The sequence below is a fragment of the Lycorma delicatula genome, chromosome 1 (genome assembly GCF_047948215.1).
Source record: "Lycorma delicatula isolate Av1 chromosome 1, ASM4794821v1, whole genome shotgun sequence".
NCBI classification, from domain to species: Eukaryota; Metazoa; Arthropoda; class Insecta; order Hemiptera; family Fulgoridae; genus Lycorma; species Lycorma delicatula.
In genome coordinates this window covers 289819527-289839934 of record NC_134455.1, presented here as the reverse complement: position 1 = coordinate 289839934, position 20408 = coordinate 289819527, and the positions used below count along the sequence as shown (strand labels likewise).

General features: G+C 32.4%; 1 protein-coding gene across 2 annotated transcripts in view; it reads left to right on the top strand.

The window, feature by feature from the left end:
• The window catches only part of LOC142318327 (chymotrypsin-2-like), a 60529-nt gene extending 41196 nt beyond the window's left edge, over window positions 1–19333 (top strand). For both annotated transcript variants that reach the window (XM_075354905.1, XM_075354904.1), the window contains exons 4-7: window positions 8259–8406; window positions 8799–8909; window positions 12833–12985; window positions 19073–19333. In XM_075354905.1, the coding sequence (XP_075211020.1) occupies window positions 8259–8406; window positions 8799–8909; window positions 12833–12985; window positions 19073–19270 (610 nt within the window). In that variant the 3' untranslated portion in view covers window positions 19271–19333. The remainder of the gene's footprint in view (window positions 1–8258; window positions 8407–8798; window positions 8910–12832; window positions 12986–19072) is intronic.
• Window positions 19334–20408: the final 1075 nt, after the last annotated feature.

Genomic DNA, 20408 nt, shown 5'->3' with positions numbered 1-20408 from the left:
ATTCGCGCGGACTAATTACCTAAACCGTTCAGACAGTACTATGAAACGACGGTGTATTTTTCAGTAAAGGTCGTGCACAAAATGCTTCAGTAGAGGGTGAGGAGAGAAAATTTTTCAAAAGTTATATCAAGCAATAGCTTCTGGAGAAACCCTGTGTCTTTTAGATTCATGCATTGTCATCAAAGTCTGTTCTTTGTGCAAAATTTTAGAAAAGTTGGTTAGTTAGTTGCCATATTTGACGGAAATAAATAAGAAAATAAACAGAAGAAAATTTGAATAAAAACATACGAAATCGAAACTTTGAAATACGTACTCTTTTATTTTTACGGAAGAATATTAAAATTATTACATTCCAAACCTATTGCAATTGTTGTTTATGTTTTTTATTTATTAGTTTGTCAATTCTTAGATGTATGTCAATGACTGCCATACGCCGAAAACATTAGAAAACTGCTAGAAATTGTCAAAAACGTTGATTTACGTAAATAAGTTGTTGGAAATGGTAGCAATATTCATTCCTGGCTTTTTTTTCAATTCTGGATTTTCACTATGAATTTTAACCCAAAGTTATGTTATACTTTGCGAATTAAATGATACCTGTAATGCAGTATTGCTACATTGATTCTATTAATTTTTCTTGTTCGAAAGCAGTAACACTGTTTTCTTGTTCAACAAACGGATTTAAAATCCTCATATTTCCTCTCTTTTGAATAGTATTGATCAAATGCAGAACTATGTAACATGTTCGACAATATTAGTTTTTAAATTATTATTTTTATCAGCTTCATTAATATATTATAAAATGAATGAAACAAATCAGAGTTGTTTACCTTTAGACGTTTGCACCATAACTATAACTGTTTTTCGAACGCCTCTATTTTATTCCACAAGTCAAAAGTGGTAGCATTATTTCCTTGCAACGTTAAATTTAAGTCGTTTATTAATGAAAAGATATCTAATAAGTAAGCCGGTTTTGCAATCCAGTTGTGATCGAGGAAAACATTTCTTAGATCTGAATTTTTTTTTGTTTCAAGAAATGTTTCTACTTCTTTTCTTAATTCGTAAAGTCTTATTAATATTCTTCTCCTTGACAACCATTTTACTTTAGTGTGAATTAGTAAAGTTCATGTTCAAATCCCATTTCATTGCATAATTTTGAAACTAGTCTAGAATTCAGTGCATTGCTTTTGATGTAGTTTATTATTTTTATCGACTGAATTAGTGTTCAGATCAGGAGACAACTTTATACCAACTAAATGCTCTCTGTATAACACAATGAGTGAAAATAATTTTTCTTCTACTACCTCTAATTTTTTTTTTTGCAACTCCCGAATGTTTTCCATTCATACTTGCAGCCCCATCAGTGCATAATCTAATACAATTTTTCGAATTAAGTGAGTTCCTTTCAATTTAATTATCAATTGCTTTAAATATTTCTGAACTAGTTGTATAAAAAAAGTCATGACAACTAAAAAATTCTTCCTTTCTGTCATGAATTTCGTATTCGATATAATGAACATAACATAACAGTATTGCTTTATTGATAACATCAGTAGATTCGTCGAGTTGGATAGTGAACAATGATTTGCTAACTTTTTGGATTAATTGGTATTCAACTTCAGTTGCTAATTCACTAATTCTGCGCTGAATAGTATCGTTAGAAAGCGGTAAGGTTTTCATTTTATCTGCAGCAGTCGTACCTAGGATTACAGAACACACGACTATTAAGCACGGTTTTATTAAGTCTACGGCAATAGAATAAGTCTTTTTGCATTTAGTGATTCATAAAACAATTAAATATGATGATTTTACAAAAGATTTGTCGACAAGAAGAAACTTCTTCAAAGGTAACGTTTGATTTTTAAATTCAGCACTTTTACCTCAAAAAAATTCAAGTGGCTTATTTTGTAGATTCGAATGTTTTCTTTGTAAATGACGTACTAATTTTGCGGGCTTCATACACTCATTTGATAAAATTTCTATGCATATGACGCATTGAGGTCTCGGAAAATCTTCTTCCGATTCTGACGATGAAATAAAACCATATTTTAAATAATCCGGGTTATAACGACGAACAAGACAGTATTGTTTTGAATATTTTCCAGAATAACTAATATTAAACACTACTGCTACTAGTGGTCGGTTTTTGAAAGAAGTCCGTAATACATTTTAATTTTTTATTTTCATTGTTCATTTTTAACCGTCAGGAATATATCAAGAAATTAATGCCCAATTATTATATAAACAGTATATACTTACTTATACTTTACGTCCAACAAACAAACAAATTTGAAATCTTCATAATGCTATCTACCACTGAAGAAATTTAGCCGTTTAAAACTCAGTAAACAGTATAACAAAACACCAACTTCAAAAGACTGATAATTGTTAAATTTAAACCCGCAGTTGTACGGTAAGTAAGTGTTCAATTTACTCAGTTATATGCATTATTATTGCCATTAAAAAATGAGTATAACTATCGACACATAAGTTGGCACAAAAACTACCAGCATTTAGCAAACATTTGGCACGGTACTAGGTCGATTGAAAACATTGTCAGTTTAATACAGGTGATATTTATAACTAAAAATACATACGATGCTACATAATCAAAACTAGTTTAACATCCCAATTAATATTATTATTTTAAAGTACTTTAAATAATTATTTTTTATACTCAATTTGCTGCTGTAGATCGTAAATTCCGAAGTCACTGTCGTCAGTAGATTCTGAAAAGCTCGGATCCGATTCACATTTATCACAAAATTGTCGATGTGCACAACATAAATGTTCATCTTCAACGTATTTTTTTAACAACGTTGAAAACATGTTTACAGACATTGCTCCACTCAGCTTCAGACACTGTTAAATTCCTCTTCAGCTGACTTAAGAACGTCCGACATGTTAAAAGTTGTATTTCTTTTAGCTACTTGCCCTTTCACTTGACTCCAAATCACTTCAATGGCATTTAAATCAGCGTGATAAGGTGGCAACCGTAGAACTGTGTGGCCATAATTTTCAAAATATCATCTGTAAGAAATTTCTTTTGATTTTCTTTGTGTAATTTTATAATATCATATAATTCAGTCTTCATCATACCACGAGAACATTTAATTCGTATTTTATCATATCGCTTTTTAAAAAGTTAGAATTTGGCTGCTTTTGTAGCAGAATGTTGTGATAAGATGTAGTACAATGATAAGATCTAGTACAATGACCGACCGAGGTGCCAAGTTGGGAATATACTTCTCCCGTAACCATTTCATGTACTTTTCGGAATCCATCGATTTGTGATAATCTCCTTTCTTATTTGACTCATGCATAAGTAAAGCCGGCATGGACAATTATTAATAGTGAGCCCTTGGATAACATGAAGGTTTGTTGTGTCTACCCACGCTTTTGGTGTCGCATGACTAATGTGAATGTAGATTTCATCTATGTATATAATGGGTCTTCCTTCTTTGCGAAACAGGGAAATCTGTCATAGAAATTTCATTCTTTTCATTTTTTATTAAACACCTCAAAGCATCCGTGTCAATCAAATCTAAATTGCACACAGTACCGGGGCGATTACACGTTTTCTTAGCAAAACGAACACGGATGGCTTCTCAAGTTTCATTAGATTTCCCTTCTTCTGTAATTCTATGAACCGTTTGTTTTGATACTTTTGTCGCTTGAACAACCGTATTCAGCACTTCAGCTTCCTCACTATTCCGATTCCGGCATTGTTTTGTACAAAGAAATTGTAAACATTGAATACAATTTCCCTTTCCTTATTATGAACTACTTTACCTTTTCCTCCTAAGTTGGGCATTTTAAAAGAAAATAACTGTATTAAAATATTTAAAATTTATATGACTGAATTTATGGCAAAGCCGTAAATGAAAACAACACAGCAAATAATAAAAATAAATCTCTAACATCTATTCACTTCATTAGGTAAAATATACATCGCAATAAATGTTTCTATAATAACCACTTCTAGAACACAATTACACGCGATATGCGACATATCTTCATAGCGCAATTGTTAGAGTAGATCAAAAATAATAATTTTATCAAGCATGGCCCGTTGGTATGATTATATAATTAATAAATAAAAAACCCACTTACCAACAATTCTTTTATATATGCGTCAAGCGCTTTCAGAATAAAATTCCATCATCAGGAACTAAATATTTTTTTAATGTTATAATCTTATTAAAACTAAAACTCCTTTGTCATGTAAATTTGTTTATGTAACGTAATATAACATAATAGTGGTCGTCATAGTTTAAAATTGTGTTGACTTAACATTCTGTTATTGAGAATGTTTCCACCATATATTATTTTTTGGTCTATATTCTGGACTACATTCTAGTTAAGGATAAGTATAAAAACCAAATAAAGTCTAGTCATTCGTACCCTGTATATGACATAGATATAGTGATCATGTCCTTATTATAGCAAAGTGTGATATTAGATTTTGGAACTACAAAAGAGCTAGCCAGCATAAATGGTGCGTAGGAAAACTCAGGGAAAGAAAATAGTTAAGGAACTGAAAATAATGGCAGATGAGTATATCAGTAGAGAAGAAGGATGAGTAGTAATGAAAGAAATCATAACAGTAAGGAAATAATAGGGCTAAACAAGTTAAAAAGAAGGAAACTATGGATGACCAAGGAAATATTGGATCTCATTGAAGAGCGAAATTAGTTAAGAGGAAAAGACCGGGAGAAGTACAAAAGGATAAAGAATATGATTACTCAAAAATGCAGACTGGAAAAAGAAAGGTGGATGCAAGACAGAAATGAGGAGATTCAGGAAGACCTAGAAAGAGGAAAAACTGGCAGGGCTTACTCGAATATTAAGCCAATGATAATACAATTGAGAATAAAAACAAATATGGTAAGGAATAAAAATGGGGATCTTCTCTTTCATTTAGATGAAATAGAATATCAGATGGAAAGAATATATTGAGGAGCTATATGAAGGAAAGGTTATTGTTAACAGTAGGAAATATCTGGAAGATGAAAATAGGATAGATAAAGACATGATGGAACCACCTGTATCTAAGGAAGAATTTGTCAACGCCTTGAATAACCTGAATAGTGACAAAGTGACAGGCACAGATAACATCCTGGCAGAAATATTAAAAGAATTAGAAGTGTCAACAATGGAATGTTTGAATAGGCTTATCAAACATTGCTAAGAAGAGGGAACAATACCGTCGCTAGATTTTATAAATAGCAAAACTGTAATAATTCCTAAGAAGGGAAATGGATTGCACCAATTACAGAACAATCTCTTTGTTATCCCACACTTCAAAGATAATGCTGAACAATGTTAAAAACCGAATGAAAGGGAAAATTGAGGCAAATTTGGAAGAAGACCGGTTCAGTTTCAGATCTGGGAAGGGAACTAGAGAGGCGATACTAGCACTGATAGTGTTTTTGGAGAATTGGTGTTAATAGGAAGACCTATTTGACTTTTGTAGACTTAGAAAAAGCCTTTGACAAGATGGATTGGGAATTGCTATTTCAAGGTGGATAGGGAAATAAAACTCGACTGGAGGGATAGAAGATTAATTCTGAATCTGTATAAAATGCAGAAAACATAGATTGAAATCAACGGCTTAAAGAAAGAGGCCAAAATAACGAAGGGAGTCAGGTAATGTTGCCCACAGTCACCATTTCTGTTTAATTTGTTTATTGAAGAGGCTATTGTAGAAATGAAAGAAAAAACAAAAGAAATCAGAATTAATGTAAAATCCATACATTGTATCCACTTTGTAGATGATATTGTGTTATTGTGGAATCAGCAAGAGGAATGGAGATTATGTTAGAAACACTATCTAAAGTACTAACAAACAAAACTTAGACTAAAAATTAATAAGGAGAAGACAGAGATTATTGTATTATTATTTATTGTAGGAAAAACAAAGGAAGGTACAAAGGTTGATATTAAATTAGACGGTACTGTTGAAGAGAAGGTTGACAGTTTTTTTTGTTTGGAAGCACCATCACTAGGGATAATAAATGGACCACAGAAGTAAAAAGAAGAATAGCGCTAACGAAACGAGCTTTCCAGGATAAAAAGAATATACTGACATAATCATATGAGTATACAAATAAAGAAACAGTTGACTAAAACTTATGTCTCGAGTGTTCTAACTTATAGGTGTGAAACATGTACACTTGGGAGAGCGGAAAGAAGAAGATTGGAATCAATGGAAATATGGATTTGGAGGAGGATAACAAGAACAAGCTGGGTGGATAGGAAAAGAAATTATCAAGTGTTAGCAGAAGTGAGTGAGAGGAGGCCCTTGCTAAATGTTATACAAAGAAGAAGAAAAAGAATGAAATTGATAGCACATGTAATACAACGACCAGTTCTTGACGAATATGTTTGAGGGCAAGGTTTTGGGTAAAAAACCTAGAGGTAGACCAAGAGCAACCATCATCAATAATGTTAAAGAAGAGATGGGCCTTGGTTCATATGACTTGAAGAGAGAAGTGAAGATGGGAGTGATGTGGCTAAATGGAAAAGGCATAGACTTTAGTGAATGATGATGATGATGATGATGAAGTACTTGAACATGTATATAAAAGAATTGGTTGGTAAGTGGGTTTTTTAATTATTAGATTAAAAATAAGTAAATGAAATTCTTAGAATTGTGTGTTGTGTTTACAAAAATTCATAAATAGCACATCAGTCACGCATGAGTCTACTATTTTTAGTTGCTATACAACAAGAAGTAGGCTAGATCCCAATATCAATGTATAATTTAGAATAAAACTCAGCAACTTCATATTCTACAGCAAGTTTATGAATCCTGTTTTTAGGCCACTACAAGGATAACATTCAGCAGTCTTCCTCTTATTTAGATGGACATGACACATTCATTATTCTAAAGGTTTCAACTATTCAAGAGATGTTTTTGCAAGCTATGCAAGCTACCGTGTTTCTTCAAGTTGTGTCATGGGTGGAGTAATAAGTGGTAAAATTGTCCAATTGAAAACATCCATTATCAGTTCTATTCATGGTAATATATATACTATTTTGACAATGGGTTATTTAAATAGAAACTTTAATAATAAAAAAAAATATTGTTAGACATATGTTATGTCAGCTACTACATTCACATTTGTATCTTAGGTATAAACCAATAAATTTTTGTGAAAAATAATTCAAATAAGGAAATTAATTAAGATATAAGCTTCAAGTAAGTGTGTAAGAATAAGGAATACAGATTTTGTAGTATATAAAAAATGCTTTGTTTGACTGGGATTTGAACCCAGGACTTCTCAAATGAAAGGATTAGGCTCAGCAATGGGGTAATCTCCATTTCATATGTCTATAATGAGGTAAATATGAACAACATGAAGGGAGATGTATCGTTCATTTACATATAATGATTCTACATGCATCATCGGCTATTTGCTTAAAAAAAAAGAAAAATCTGGGTACAAGCATAGGTGTACTAGAACAGTATTTTAATAGGTAATTTTCTAGACTGCGAGGTGAACTAGTGTATTTATTTCTTTATATACTACAGATCAATCTGAACTACTATTTTTAAAAAAATGTAAAATGCAATTATCAGTTGTGTTCTTTTCTTCTCTTCCCATTATCTCCAGCATTTGTCTAGCATTGGACTTCAAAACCAGTCATCCAAAGTTGTACTTAATTCTATAATGTTTATAGCTACATTTGAAGTAAAACTTTATAAAAAATCTAATTAATAAAAACCCTTCTTGTTTTGTGGAATGTTTTTTTTAATGGACAGACATATTTTGCTCTCGTGTATAACAAAGGCTCATACTAAGATTTTTAAAATAATAAATAACCTTGTGAAAGTTACTTGATTTCAATCAATGCATTTTTCATGAATACACTTGAGTTTTTCCCAAATTTTAAAGTTAAATTATTACTGTCTACAGATTTTTATTTTAATTCAGAAAGTACATTTACAAAATCAATCTAAGGTAATAAATTTGAGGAGAAATTGCAGTAATACAAGAAAAAGTTACAATAAAAAAGAAATAGGCAAGTTAAAGTACATACAATAAAAGAAGAAAAACATGGAACAAAAGTAGCTGCCATCCAGTGTTAATAACTATACAATTACCTTTCATCTGTATGTATCAGAAGATTTATTTATTTATAAGTGTATAGTAATAATGAATGCAATTTCAGAAAAATAAATCATATTGCATTTATAATATGATGCTTATTTTATGAATTTATACATCATTAACATCTAATTCATTTTTCAGGTTTTTTGACATACATAATATCTATGTAGGGGCAGGAGTTACAAATAATTCAGATTTTGAACATATGAAAGTACACAACATAGATAAAGCCTACATTCATGAGAAGTATGATGACGATACATTTGAAAATGATATTGCTATTATTAAGGTAAGTAATATATCTTTATAGTTTAAAAGAGTGCTATTTTAATTATGACCAACATGCATTCTTAGAAATAGTATTAGATTTTTTTTAAAGTACAAGACATTGCAAAAAATCATTAATGACTTAAAGTAATATTCTTTATATCCCTATTTATATCCATTTCATTACAATTTAAAACATATAATAATCAAATTATAAAACATTTATGTTTTATAATATAATTATAAATATTTACATTATATACAGTGTTTTGTGTCAACTTACACACTTTAAAAATAATTTTTTTCAAGTTTGTAGATTACTGTAAAAATTGTAATTTCTACATGATACACATTTACTATTTGATACCTCATGATACATATGTTGCTTAATTGCTTACTGGATTTGTTTTTTAGATTAAAGGAGAGTTCAAGTTTAGTAAACTTATTCGACCATTAAAATTATCTACTCATCAAGTCAAGGAAGGAACAAAATGTGTCCTTAGTGGATGGGGGGACTGGGATTTGGTAAGTAGATGTTTAAAACTAGATATATATATTATATATATATTAACAAATTATATTATTTATTTATATAACAGCATGACACCCAATAATAATTACTGATGATAATAATTAATTTTTTACACTCTAAAAAATGCATTGCCTGTCCAGAATCCAAACCTAGAATCTGAATACAAGACAAAAATGGTACCATTGTGCTGCAGAAACTGGTGGATTTACGCATAAGATTGAATTAGTAGACAAAAAATGGAAATTATTACACTTTTATTTTAAAATAAAAATATTCTTATTCAGAAAGATGTACCATTTTTTAATTAAGTCGTAGATATTTTTAAGAGTATTTATCCTAAATTATTATTTTTAGGTTTTTAGCATGCATTTTTGAACAAAAAACAGAAATTAACTGTAATTTTTTTATGTTCGGTTTAGACTAATTATTATTTTTTATCAATATATAAGTAAAATTCTGTAACAACAAACTTAACCAAGTTTTATTAAAATAAACCATTTTATTAATTTACTTCAAAGTATTTCCTGTCATTTCTGTGGCCATCTTCAGTAAGCAGTGTTACTTTGTTGAAAAAGAACTTACTGTCATTACTTTTATTGTATTAGGGAGACATGTATCAAGAATTTAACTACAAAAAATGCAAAATTACGAGTACAGTTGCATCTTTCTTTCTTTTTCCTGTTCAGCCTCTGGTAACTACCGTTTAGATAATTCTTCAGAGGATGAATGAGGATGATATGTATGAGTGTAAATAAAGTGTAGTCTTGTACATTCTCAGTTCGACCATTTCTGAGATGTGTGGTTAATTGAAACCCAACCACCAAAGAACACTGGTATCCACGATCTAGTATTCAAATCCGTGTAAAAATAACTGGCTTTACTAGGACTTGAACGCTGTAACTCTTGACTTCCAAATCAGCTGATTTGGGAAGACGCGTTAACCACTAGACCAACCCGGTGGGTACAGTTGCATCTGTTCATAAGTTTTTCTACATCTGTATATCTCTTAATGCTCAAAACTCCCTCTATGAATCATGAGACCTTGCCAATGGTGAAGGGGCTTGAGTGCTCAGTGATACAGAATAGCTGGACCGAAGGTGCAACCATATCGGAGAGGTATCTGTTGAGAGCCAGACTAAGGAATGATTCCTTAGGAAGAGGGTAGCAGCTTTTTCAGTAATTGTTAAGGGCGCAGGTCAGGACGACATAAACGGCCATATCAATATAACTCAATCCCCTGAGTACTGCGTAGCTGAAAGCAATGAAAAATTACAGCTACTTTTTTTCCAAGAAAATGTAGCTCTCCGCATTTTCATATAACAATGATGGGGACTGCTAAGGAAGGGGTCACCAGAAAATTAAAAAATAACATTTTACGAGTCGGAGCGTGGAATGGTAGAAGTCTAAAAAAGGTTGGTAGATTAGAAAATTTAAAGAGGGAAATGCATAGAATAAATTTAGATGTAGTAGGAATTATCGAGGTTTGGTGGGAAGAGGAAAATGACTTTTGGTCAGGTGATTTTAGAATAATTAACTCAGCTTCAAATAATGAGCAGGAGGGAGTAGGTTTTGTAATGAACAAGAAAATAGGGAAGAGAGTAGAGTATTTCAAAATGATTCGGAGTTGTTACTACGATTTGCTGATGATATAGTAATTCTATCTCAGAGTAAAAAGGATTTAGAAGGAACAATGAACAGCATGGATGAAATCCTATGCAAGAACTACCGCATGAAAATAAACAAGAACAAAATGAAAGTAATGAAATGTAGTAGAAATAATGAAGATGAAGCACTGAATAAAAAAATAGGAAGAGAAAAGATTATGGAGGTAGAAGAATTTTGTTATTTGGGAAGTAGAATTACTAAAGACAGACGAAGCAGGAGTGATATAAAATGCTGAATAGCATAGGCGAAATGAGTTTTCAGACAGAAATATAATTTTTTTACATCAAAAATTAATTTAAACGTCAGGAAAAGATTTTTGAAAGTATATGTTTGGAGCGTAGCTTTACATGGAAGTGAAACTTGGGCGATCGGAGTACCTGAGAAGAAAAGATTAGAAGCTTTTGAAATGTGGTGCTGTAAAAGAATGTTAAAAATCAAGTGGGTAGATAAAGTGACAAATGAAGAGGTGTTGCGGCAAATCGATGAAGAAAAAAGAATTTAGAAAATTATAGTTAAAAGAAGAGACACTCTTATAGGCCACATATTAAGGCATTCTGGAATAGTCGCTTTAATATTGGAGAGAGAGGTAGAAGGAACATTTGGAATATGTAAAACAAATTGTTAGGGATGTAGGATGTAGGTGGTATACCGAAATGAAATGACTAGCACTAGATAGGGAATCTTGGAGAGCTGCATCAAACCAGTCAAATTACTGAAGATAAAAATAAATGCTCAAAAATATGGTTCTTTGTAAAACATGAAGGTTGTGTTCAGTATTGATGGATTTGCAATTTGTATCTATGACATGATTGATGAATGATTATTGTTTGTTTTATGGAGGTTTTTAAGTGTTCATTGTGTCTCTGATTGAAACTTCATTTGTTTGACCAATGTTCTGCTGTCAGAATAAATTATTTTAATATTCCAAAATCACTGTGTGCTTGCTGATTTTATTCTTTGTATAATGATTTTTTCTGTTTATTTTTCAAAAAGCTATACTGTAATCAGATATTTTAAAGTGTGAGCTATATTTCCTATATCTTTGTTTATGTTAGTAAGATGAATTTTTGATTTGTTTTATTTTTATATGTTTTTGCGTGGAGTTTTATTACTTTCTGGTTTTTATTTTTCAGTATCATTTTTTAATGTTTTAATATATAACATGTTTCACATGTAATTTAAGAAAACCTCTACTCAAAACTCCATTATTTAATAAAAAACATGCATCATAATGATAACTACTATAATCAATAATGTGGGTTTTTTGGTACAAAGCCCTATTTTTTTTCTATTTTAGTCTTTATCCATGTTTAATTTGTGGTATAGTTAAGCAAGACTAGTACTGTATGATCACAATTCTAATATGAGTAAAAATACTAAAGCTGACTGAGATCAGAAAAAAGAATAAGAACATTACTGATGCTTTTGAAATAGTAACTGGTGCAGTTAATGTCTTTTATATAACAGTAAAAAAATGTATATACTTTAAATACACTATCCATAACAATACTATAAAAGCTATAATTTTGGTATCTATGATGTTAGTAAGAAGTACCAGTAATAAAAAAAATATCAAAACATTTTTATGACTACAGAACATTGTGGTGGAGGTTATAAAAAATTAATCTCTGAGATTAGGGTTCTTCAGATTATTTATACTGATTTAGTGTTAAAACTATCATAAACTCAGGCAATATTTTTATAATTATCACTATAAAGTATAGTAAAATAAATTAAAAGAACTGTTTTATAGGACTATAAGAATAAAAACAATATTTTCAAATTATTTTAATACAAATCTTCAGTTTTCCTTTCATATGTAGAATCAAATTTTAATAATATCTTTTTTCCTTTATTTTTGTCCCCCTTTTTGATATTAATTACATTTTTTAATAGTTTAATCATAATATAGTATGTATTCGCATTTGTCACCATATTTTTCTTTCCATCGGACCAGTCAGTTAACTAGAGAAACTTAAGGATAATGTAAGTAGATAGAGAAATAATTTTGTGTTGATGATTAACACTGAGATAAGACAAAGTATTTCTCCCTCTCTTTAAGGAAGAATATTGACCAAAAATTAGTATAAAAAAAAGAAAAAATCAAATAACCATAAGGTATAATATTCAATATAATAGTATTAGTAAGGTATTATATTCTATATAATATTCAAGTTTCTAAAATGGTAAATATTTTGTTGCTCGTTTGTTCTTTATTTACTAACACTTATTCATTTTTTTTTTTTTTAAGTACTCAACTGAAGCTCATGACCAACTGAAAGGAACTCATGCATTAGTATCAAATCAAACAGAATGTGTAGCCAATTATTCCTCTATACATAAAGTTTATCTTGAATCTATGTTGTGTGCGGGATACCCAGATGCACACACTGGACCATGTCATGTAATGTATTTTATTTATATTTATTTATTTTTAAAATGTTCATAAAAATTATGTTATACTAAATTTTTATTCACTGGGCACATTCATCAGGTACATGTATATTATACAACATTAATGTTGGGATAAAATATGCCCTTTATTAAATCTATATATCTGCTATGATTAACTCCCGACGGGGAATCTTATTCTTTAAGTCTTTGGGGGTTGGCGACCCCACAGGCCTAGACTCTGCAGTTTTTCTTCCCACTACACACTGAGATGCACAACACTACACACTACAGATATAGTACACCAAGAACGCTATATAAATTACAACATATACCCTTACACAACTACACAACAACATCCTACAACAGTCGGTGATGTTGCGACATCTTACTAAATGCAACTGTAACCCATGTAACACAGTAAACACAAGCACAAGTAAACACAGTTGGCGGTTAGCCATTTAATAAGATACCTGCTAAGGGAGCCCTCATAACAACTCTTCTGGGATGTCATCTATGACATCCCAACCTTCAAAATCTCCTCCTCCATCACCTCATTTGATATGACTCGTCCGACCCGAGGGCATCGAAATTCTTTAAAAAAAAAATTCTTTAAAAATAAAAATAAAATCTGAATCACGTACACTACTAATTTTCTATATATTTATCTGGGTCTCTGTATCTAACTACCTTTATGAGCATTATTCAGTGGAACTTTAGAAGTCTTCGGTCCCGCATTAAAGATATTAGAGTATTGGCGCGCACACGTGATCCACTAATCATGTTCTTCCAGAAAACTCATCTTGTACAACAAGATCCAATAACAATCAGAGGGTATTTCTGTGATAGGTACGACTGTCTTGTAGATAATAGAGAGAGGGGTGGTGTTGCTATTTTCATGCGGAATAAGGTGTCGGCTATAAGGATACAACTAGCAACACTCATACCTGTTGTTGCTGTAAAAATTTCAGTCTTGTTTAAATTGCATATCTACAATTTGTATCTCTCACCGAACTCTGAGTTAAATGCTCTACAAATATCAAATCTCCTCATGCAAATTCCATTACCGTCGTTAATAGTAGGAGACTTCAATGCCCACCATATTTCCTGGGGCTCATCGTTTTGCTCTGCTCGAGGAAATATGATAGAGTCAGAGAAGACTTGGACCTTTGTCTTGTGAATGATGGGTCACACACATTTATGGCTTCATCTTCTGGTACACTATCAAACATCGACCTCTCCTTATATTCACCGAATTTACTTCCTCATCTTAATTGGTCTGCCTGTAATGACCTTCATGGCAGGGATGACAGACCAATTATAATAACCACTGGTGACAACCGCAAGGCAAATAAAAGACCACGGAGATGGATTGTTGAAAACGTAAATTGGAACAGCTACCATAAAGCTTTCCCATCACAGTATGACGATGGTGCAGACGCCCTTGGCGAACTTACATCTCTTACGTCTCTGACACTTGACAGTGCTAATAGATATATCCCACAAACATTGAGAAACCCAAGACATCCTTCTGTTCCTTGGTGGAATGATGATTGCCAAAACGCTATTAGCAATCAATGACAGGCACCGCTCAAATTTAATCGCAGGCCTACAAGTGAACACAGGTTTATACCGTAAGGCTAGAACGGTGTGTCGTCGAGTATTCTTGGACGCTAGGAGGAAGTCATGGAGGAAATAAGTGGACACCATATCACCCACTACTCCCACGTCTGCTGTGTAGATCCTTCAATTTGCGCATCACCAAAGAATTCATTCTCGGACTTATTCATGAAGGAGAACTCTTTACATCACCTTCTGTAGTGGCAAATAACTTGGCAGATTCTTTCCGTTCGGTGTCTCTCACCTCATCATACAGTAAAGAATTTCAGAGGTATTTAATACAGACGGAAATACTACCGTTAAACGTTAGTGATTCGGTTGGTGAATTAAACGCTCCATTTTCTATGAAGGAGTTGTCACACCCACTTAAAAACTCACGCGACACCTCCGCTGAACCTGACAACATTCGTCTCAGTATGATTTCGCACCTTCAAAATTCATGCTACACCTATTATGTAATTGTAATGGCTTATTCTCTTCACAAGTTTTCCCTTCGGTCAGAAGCCATTGGTCATATCAGTGCTTAAGCCTGGTAAAGACAAAGAAAGCCCCTCAAGCTACTACCCTATCACCTTCACAAGCGTCTTTCGCAAAGTAATGGAGAGAATGGTGAATCACAGGCTTACATAGTACTAAGAGAGAAATGAACTTTTATCTCCAGAGCAGTGTGGTTTCCGCCAAGGACGATTATTCACTGACCACTTAGTGTCATTGGAGGCAGCTATTCAGAACGCTTTCCTGCTACGCCAGAGCCTCGTCGCTATCTTCTTTGACAGTATTACTGACTGTGTGCACCCACCTGTTTCATGTTTGTTATTTGCTGATGATTTTGCCGAATATATTACGTCCTGTTCAACTGCCACAGCAGAAAGACTACTACAGAACACAATATCTCGCGTTGAAGCTTGGTCGAAGGATACCGGCTTCACATTTTCACCTGAGAAAACAAAATGTGTAGTCTTTTCTCGCTTGCGGGACCCATTTACTCCGGATGTTTTTCTCAATGGGGAAGCAAATTGCTATCATTCCTGATATCAAGTTTTTAGGTTTGATTTTTGACAACCGTCTTGCGTGGGTAAAACACATCAAAGAACTAAAAATAAACTGTTTAAAAATTTTAGATATGCTGCGAATTCTTAGCAACACCAATTCGGGAGCCGATAGATCATGTTTGTTGCGATTTTATTATTCCTTAGTTCATTCCCGCTTAGATTACGGTTGTATCGCCTACTCTTCAGCGCGTAATAATGCGCTGAAGATATTAGATGCTGTACATCATGCCTTTCTACATCTTGCTACAGGTTTTTTTTAGATCAAACCCTGTAACTCGCATTCTTGTTGAGTGCGGTGAACCATCACTTTGGAATAGACGTGACCAACTTCTAGCACCTTACTTTGCCCGTCTGAAAGGGCAACCGAATCACCTGGCACCCGAAAGACCATCCATGTTTCACTGCACATCTATGGGTGTACGTAACCAGCGGTTACTACAGCTTTTAAACATAGACATACCTCCTATATTTCCAACATATCACTGTTCATATTCTCCGTGGAGAATCAACCTTATAAATTTTATTTTTGATCTTACCACACACAAGAAACAATCAACACCACCCATCGGCTTTCAACAAATGTTTTACCATATTCTCTCCAAAATAAACCCAGACGCAATAGTATACACAGATGATTCGAAACAGAGTGATACCGTTGGAAGCGCATTTATTCTTAATAGAAGAATCTACATGTTTGGTTTGCCAAATATTACAGGTATATTTACTGCTGATGTGTACGCTGTTAATAAGGCATTGAATATCGTTAACCCAAAATACCGTCATATCCTTATTTGTAGCGACTCGTGTAGTGCACTTCAAGCTTTACAAGACTTTTACTCTAGACGTCCGTAGGTCACTGAAATCTATAATGCAATTGCTGAATTGAATCGTAGCAACACATAAGTAACTTTCTGTTGGATTCCTAGCCACGTGGGTATTTCAGGTAATGAAAGTGCAGATTCCGCTGCTAAAGAGGCTTGTAAGCAACCTCCCTTCACCAGTCGTGTTTTATTACTTAAGACTTTATTTCGGACTTTATTAATTATGTAAAACACTCTGTTCAAGTAAAGTGGCAAGGTGATTGGACGGCCACCATTGATAACAAACTCCGCACATTAAAGATTCTGTGTTGCCTTGGGACTCCTCATGCAGAAAAATTCTTTGTGAGGAAGTGGTCCTCTGTCGATTGCGATTAGGACATACCAGTCACACACGAATACCTGATGTCATCAGGACACGCACCACTATACGCACGATACAACTGCCTCATGACTGTGCACCAAATTCTTGTGGATTGCATACGTTATCCGGCTTTGCGTCTTAAATTTAAATTACCCAGAAATATCCGTCAATTTTTGGGCAATGATAACGAACTTTTAGACCGGATGTTTCTGTTTTTGCATCGTGCTGGACCTATATCTAAAATTTGATATTGTGGTGTATAGTTTTTGTTTTTCGTAAAGCGTTTAGTATGTCTGTTTTATTTTTTATTTTTATGTTTCTGTGTTTGTTTTTTTATTCTATTATCCGAGGAGAGGCCCTTTACACCCCTCTCGGGTATTGTGATTTTCTACATTTATGTAAATTTTATATTGTTTTTTGTTTTTATTTATCATTTACATAGTTTTTGTTGCGTTTTAAAATTCCGAATGTCGTATTAGTTATAAGTCGGTGATATTAGATATAAGTTTTTAGTAATATTGGTTTTAAATTTTAATTCATATTTAATATTTTAGTTTTTATATTATGTATATTTTGTATGTTAGTTATAAATTTTTATTTAGTTGTAGTTTTTTAGTTTCGTTATAGTTTTTATTTTAGTTCTTAATCTTTCTGTTATCCAAGAAGGGGCTTTTTACAACATCTCTCGACGTTTGTAAAGTTTTATTTATTATTGATTTTTATATCTTTTTATTCATTTTTATGAAAGTTTTATTCCGGGCGATGCTAACACTCTCATGTTTAACGCCCTCAAAAAAAAAACTATGATATAATAAATTTATTTAAATAAAACTTTTATTAAGTGCTACAAATAAAATATTTATTTTTTTAAGCAGCATCATTTATTGAAAGTGCTGGTAAAAATTGTTTCAGGTTAAAAATTATATTTCATTAAAAATTATCTCAACTAAAGTCAAGAAAAATCATCACCTTTAAAATTTCAGTCTTTAAAATGAGAGTTCAAAAATTGGTGGGTTCTTAATGACTGAAAATGAAATCATAACATCTACAGTGTTTTACTTGGCAATTTCCATGCATAAATAATTGGCATAAACCTCCCAACCACTGTTTTTATAAAATCACCAGGACTCAGCTGTAAAGTTTACGATAGTTCCAAAAAGTTTGAATGTGTGGTCACAATTTGTTCACGTAACATTTTAATCTTTGCATAAATTATAATTTACGTAAATCTTAATCGTGTAAAGAATGATGTGTAGACAGTAATAGATAGTAAATGAGTGACATTTTGTACAGGGCTTACTAAGGATTTAAATAACATGACCATAACTTAAACTTATTTTGCAGAGCTCATTATTATCATTTTTAAAAATTTTAAAACATTTATTATATCTCCTGTATCTTCAGGCACACGCCCAATTGCTGTAATTGTTAGCTACCTAACTCCCTTATTTTTGTGTGATAAATAAATTTTTTAATGTGTGAAAAAATACCAATTCTGAACAGTATTTGAACTCAGATCCCTTATACATCCATATAACAAGTTTATTATTTGTTATTTATTTATTTTAGCAGTTATTTAATTATGAAACATTTTTTTTTGCTTATGAAAAATAACAAGCCCGACCACCATTCAAATCCAGACCCCAGACCCTTCTAGATGAAAGCAAGAATTACAACTCCACAATACACTATTATTGTACTGACTATCAATACTTATAATACATAACTATCAGTAAAATTATGAGAAGAAAGAATTATTACTCATGCTGTGTGTTGGGCTTCTTCTTTTACTCAGTAACTTTGTAAAGTATTTAATTTTCACATAAAATTTTTAACAAATCACACGTGTGTGGCAAACAGACACACTTATATGTAAAGTGTATGTGTGTGTGTGTGTCAGGGAGGGGGGGGGTGGTTGTAGGGGTTAAATTATCTTGAAAGAGGTTATGTACCTTAAAAAATTAATATGAAATTTATCAGACTATTCATTCTCTTAAGTGTAAACAAGATAGTTCATTTAAAATATCAATTTTTCAACATGACTTGAAATTACCATACACAGAACACTCAAGTATGACAATTGTTCATATCAGACAAGAGTAAGATCTTAATATTTTTGATTTTCTGAATAAAATTTGTTATTTTTGCTTTATTTTATATTATTTATTTATATTATTTCCCACTCCCAAAAAAAAAAAAACAGATAGTAACTATAAAGTTTACTAATTTAAATAATTTATTTTCAGGGAGATTCAGGTGGTGCATTAGTTTGTGACAAAAAACAAACTGGAATTGTATCTTGGGGTAATGAAGGCTGTACAAGGTTACCTGGATTTCCAATTGTTTATACAAGGATATATAAATATCTGAACTGGATAAGAAAACATGGTGTTACGGTGACATATGAAGATGATTCTGAAATGAATACTGAATACGAGAATTAGAACAATTAAATAAAAAAAACTACAACAAAATCAGAATTAAACAATAAATTTTTATTACTATCATTTCTCGCCTTTTATTTTGTTTTATAATCTTTATGCCACATTATAGAATGTTCTTAAGTTATAAGTACTGCATGAACTCCCTGCATGCATTGCAAGATGAGTAATAGACTAACCTGCCCGAAAACCATATTGACGCTCTGAGATACCACCACCTGCCTCAACCTCATCCTTTAGCATCTGCAGAATAAGTGCTTCCAATAATTTTCCTAGAGTGTTCAATAGGCATAGTGACCTACAACCTGTAGGGTCTCTGTCTCTTTTTCGGGGCTTCTTCAGTCAAACCAATCGACCACACTTCCACTCTTCTGCGATAACCCTGCTGATTATCACATGGTTTACTGCTTCTAATACGGCCAGTGGGTTAATCTCAACTTCAGCTAAATTCCCATCGGTGTACTACTAACTACACTCCAAACAAAACACATCTAGCCAAATCTCAAACAAGACTGAATGACTGACTTTCTAAGAACGAAGTAACTGAACTCTACCTATCCGAAAGATAAAAATGAGCTCGACGCACAACAAATCATAAAATGAAACACAAAAACACTAACAAAACATAACAATAACAATAAATAATGTAACATATCAATAACATAAAACATAACTAATAAAAAATAAATCTATAACCAAACAGAAACAAAAACGGCAACAGTTTAGAAAAACAATAAAACCAAACATAAACACAAAGAAGGAAAGTCCAAGCGAAACATCACACCCCTTCAGGGATCCAGTCTTTCGCCAAATATGTGATAAACTTTCTACAATCACACATTCAGCTCGTCTTTTCCAATTAAAACGGAAATCAAGTGTCAAACCGATAATATCAAGCCGACAAATAGTCTCTGTGCGCATTAAGACATACCTGTATGTTTCTGTTTAGCCTCCGGAACCACAGTAGATATTACTTCAAAGGTATAAGTCATACCTTGCACATTCATATAAAACATGATAAGAATCGTCCAATAATCCGCATTGCGGAACATAACGGAGGCTGCCAGACCGAATTTCTGTAGTCTGTCCCAAAAAGCGCCATGCCCTGAAAGAAACTGTGCCACATACTTGTTCGGGTGTA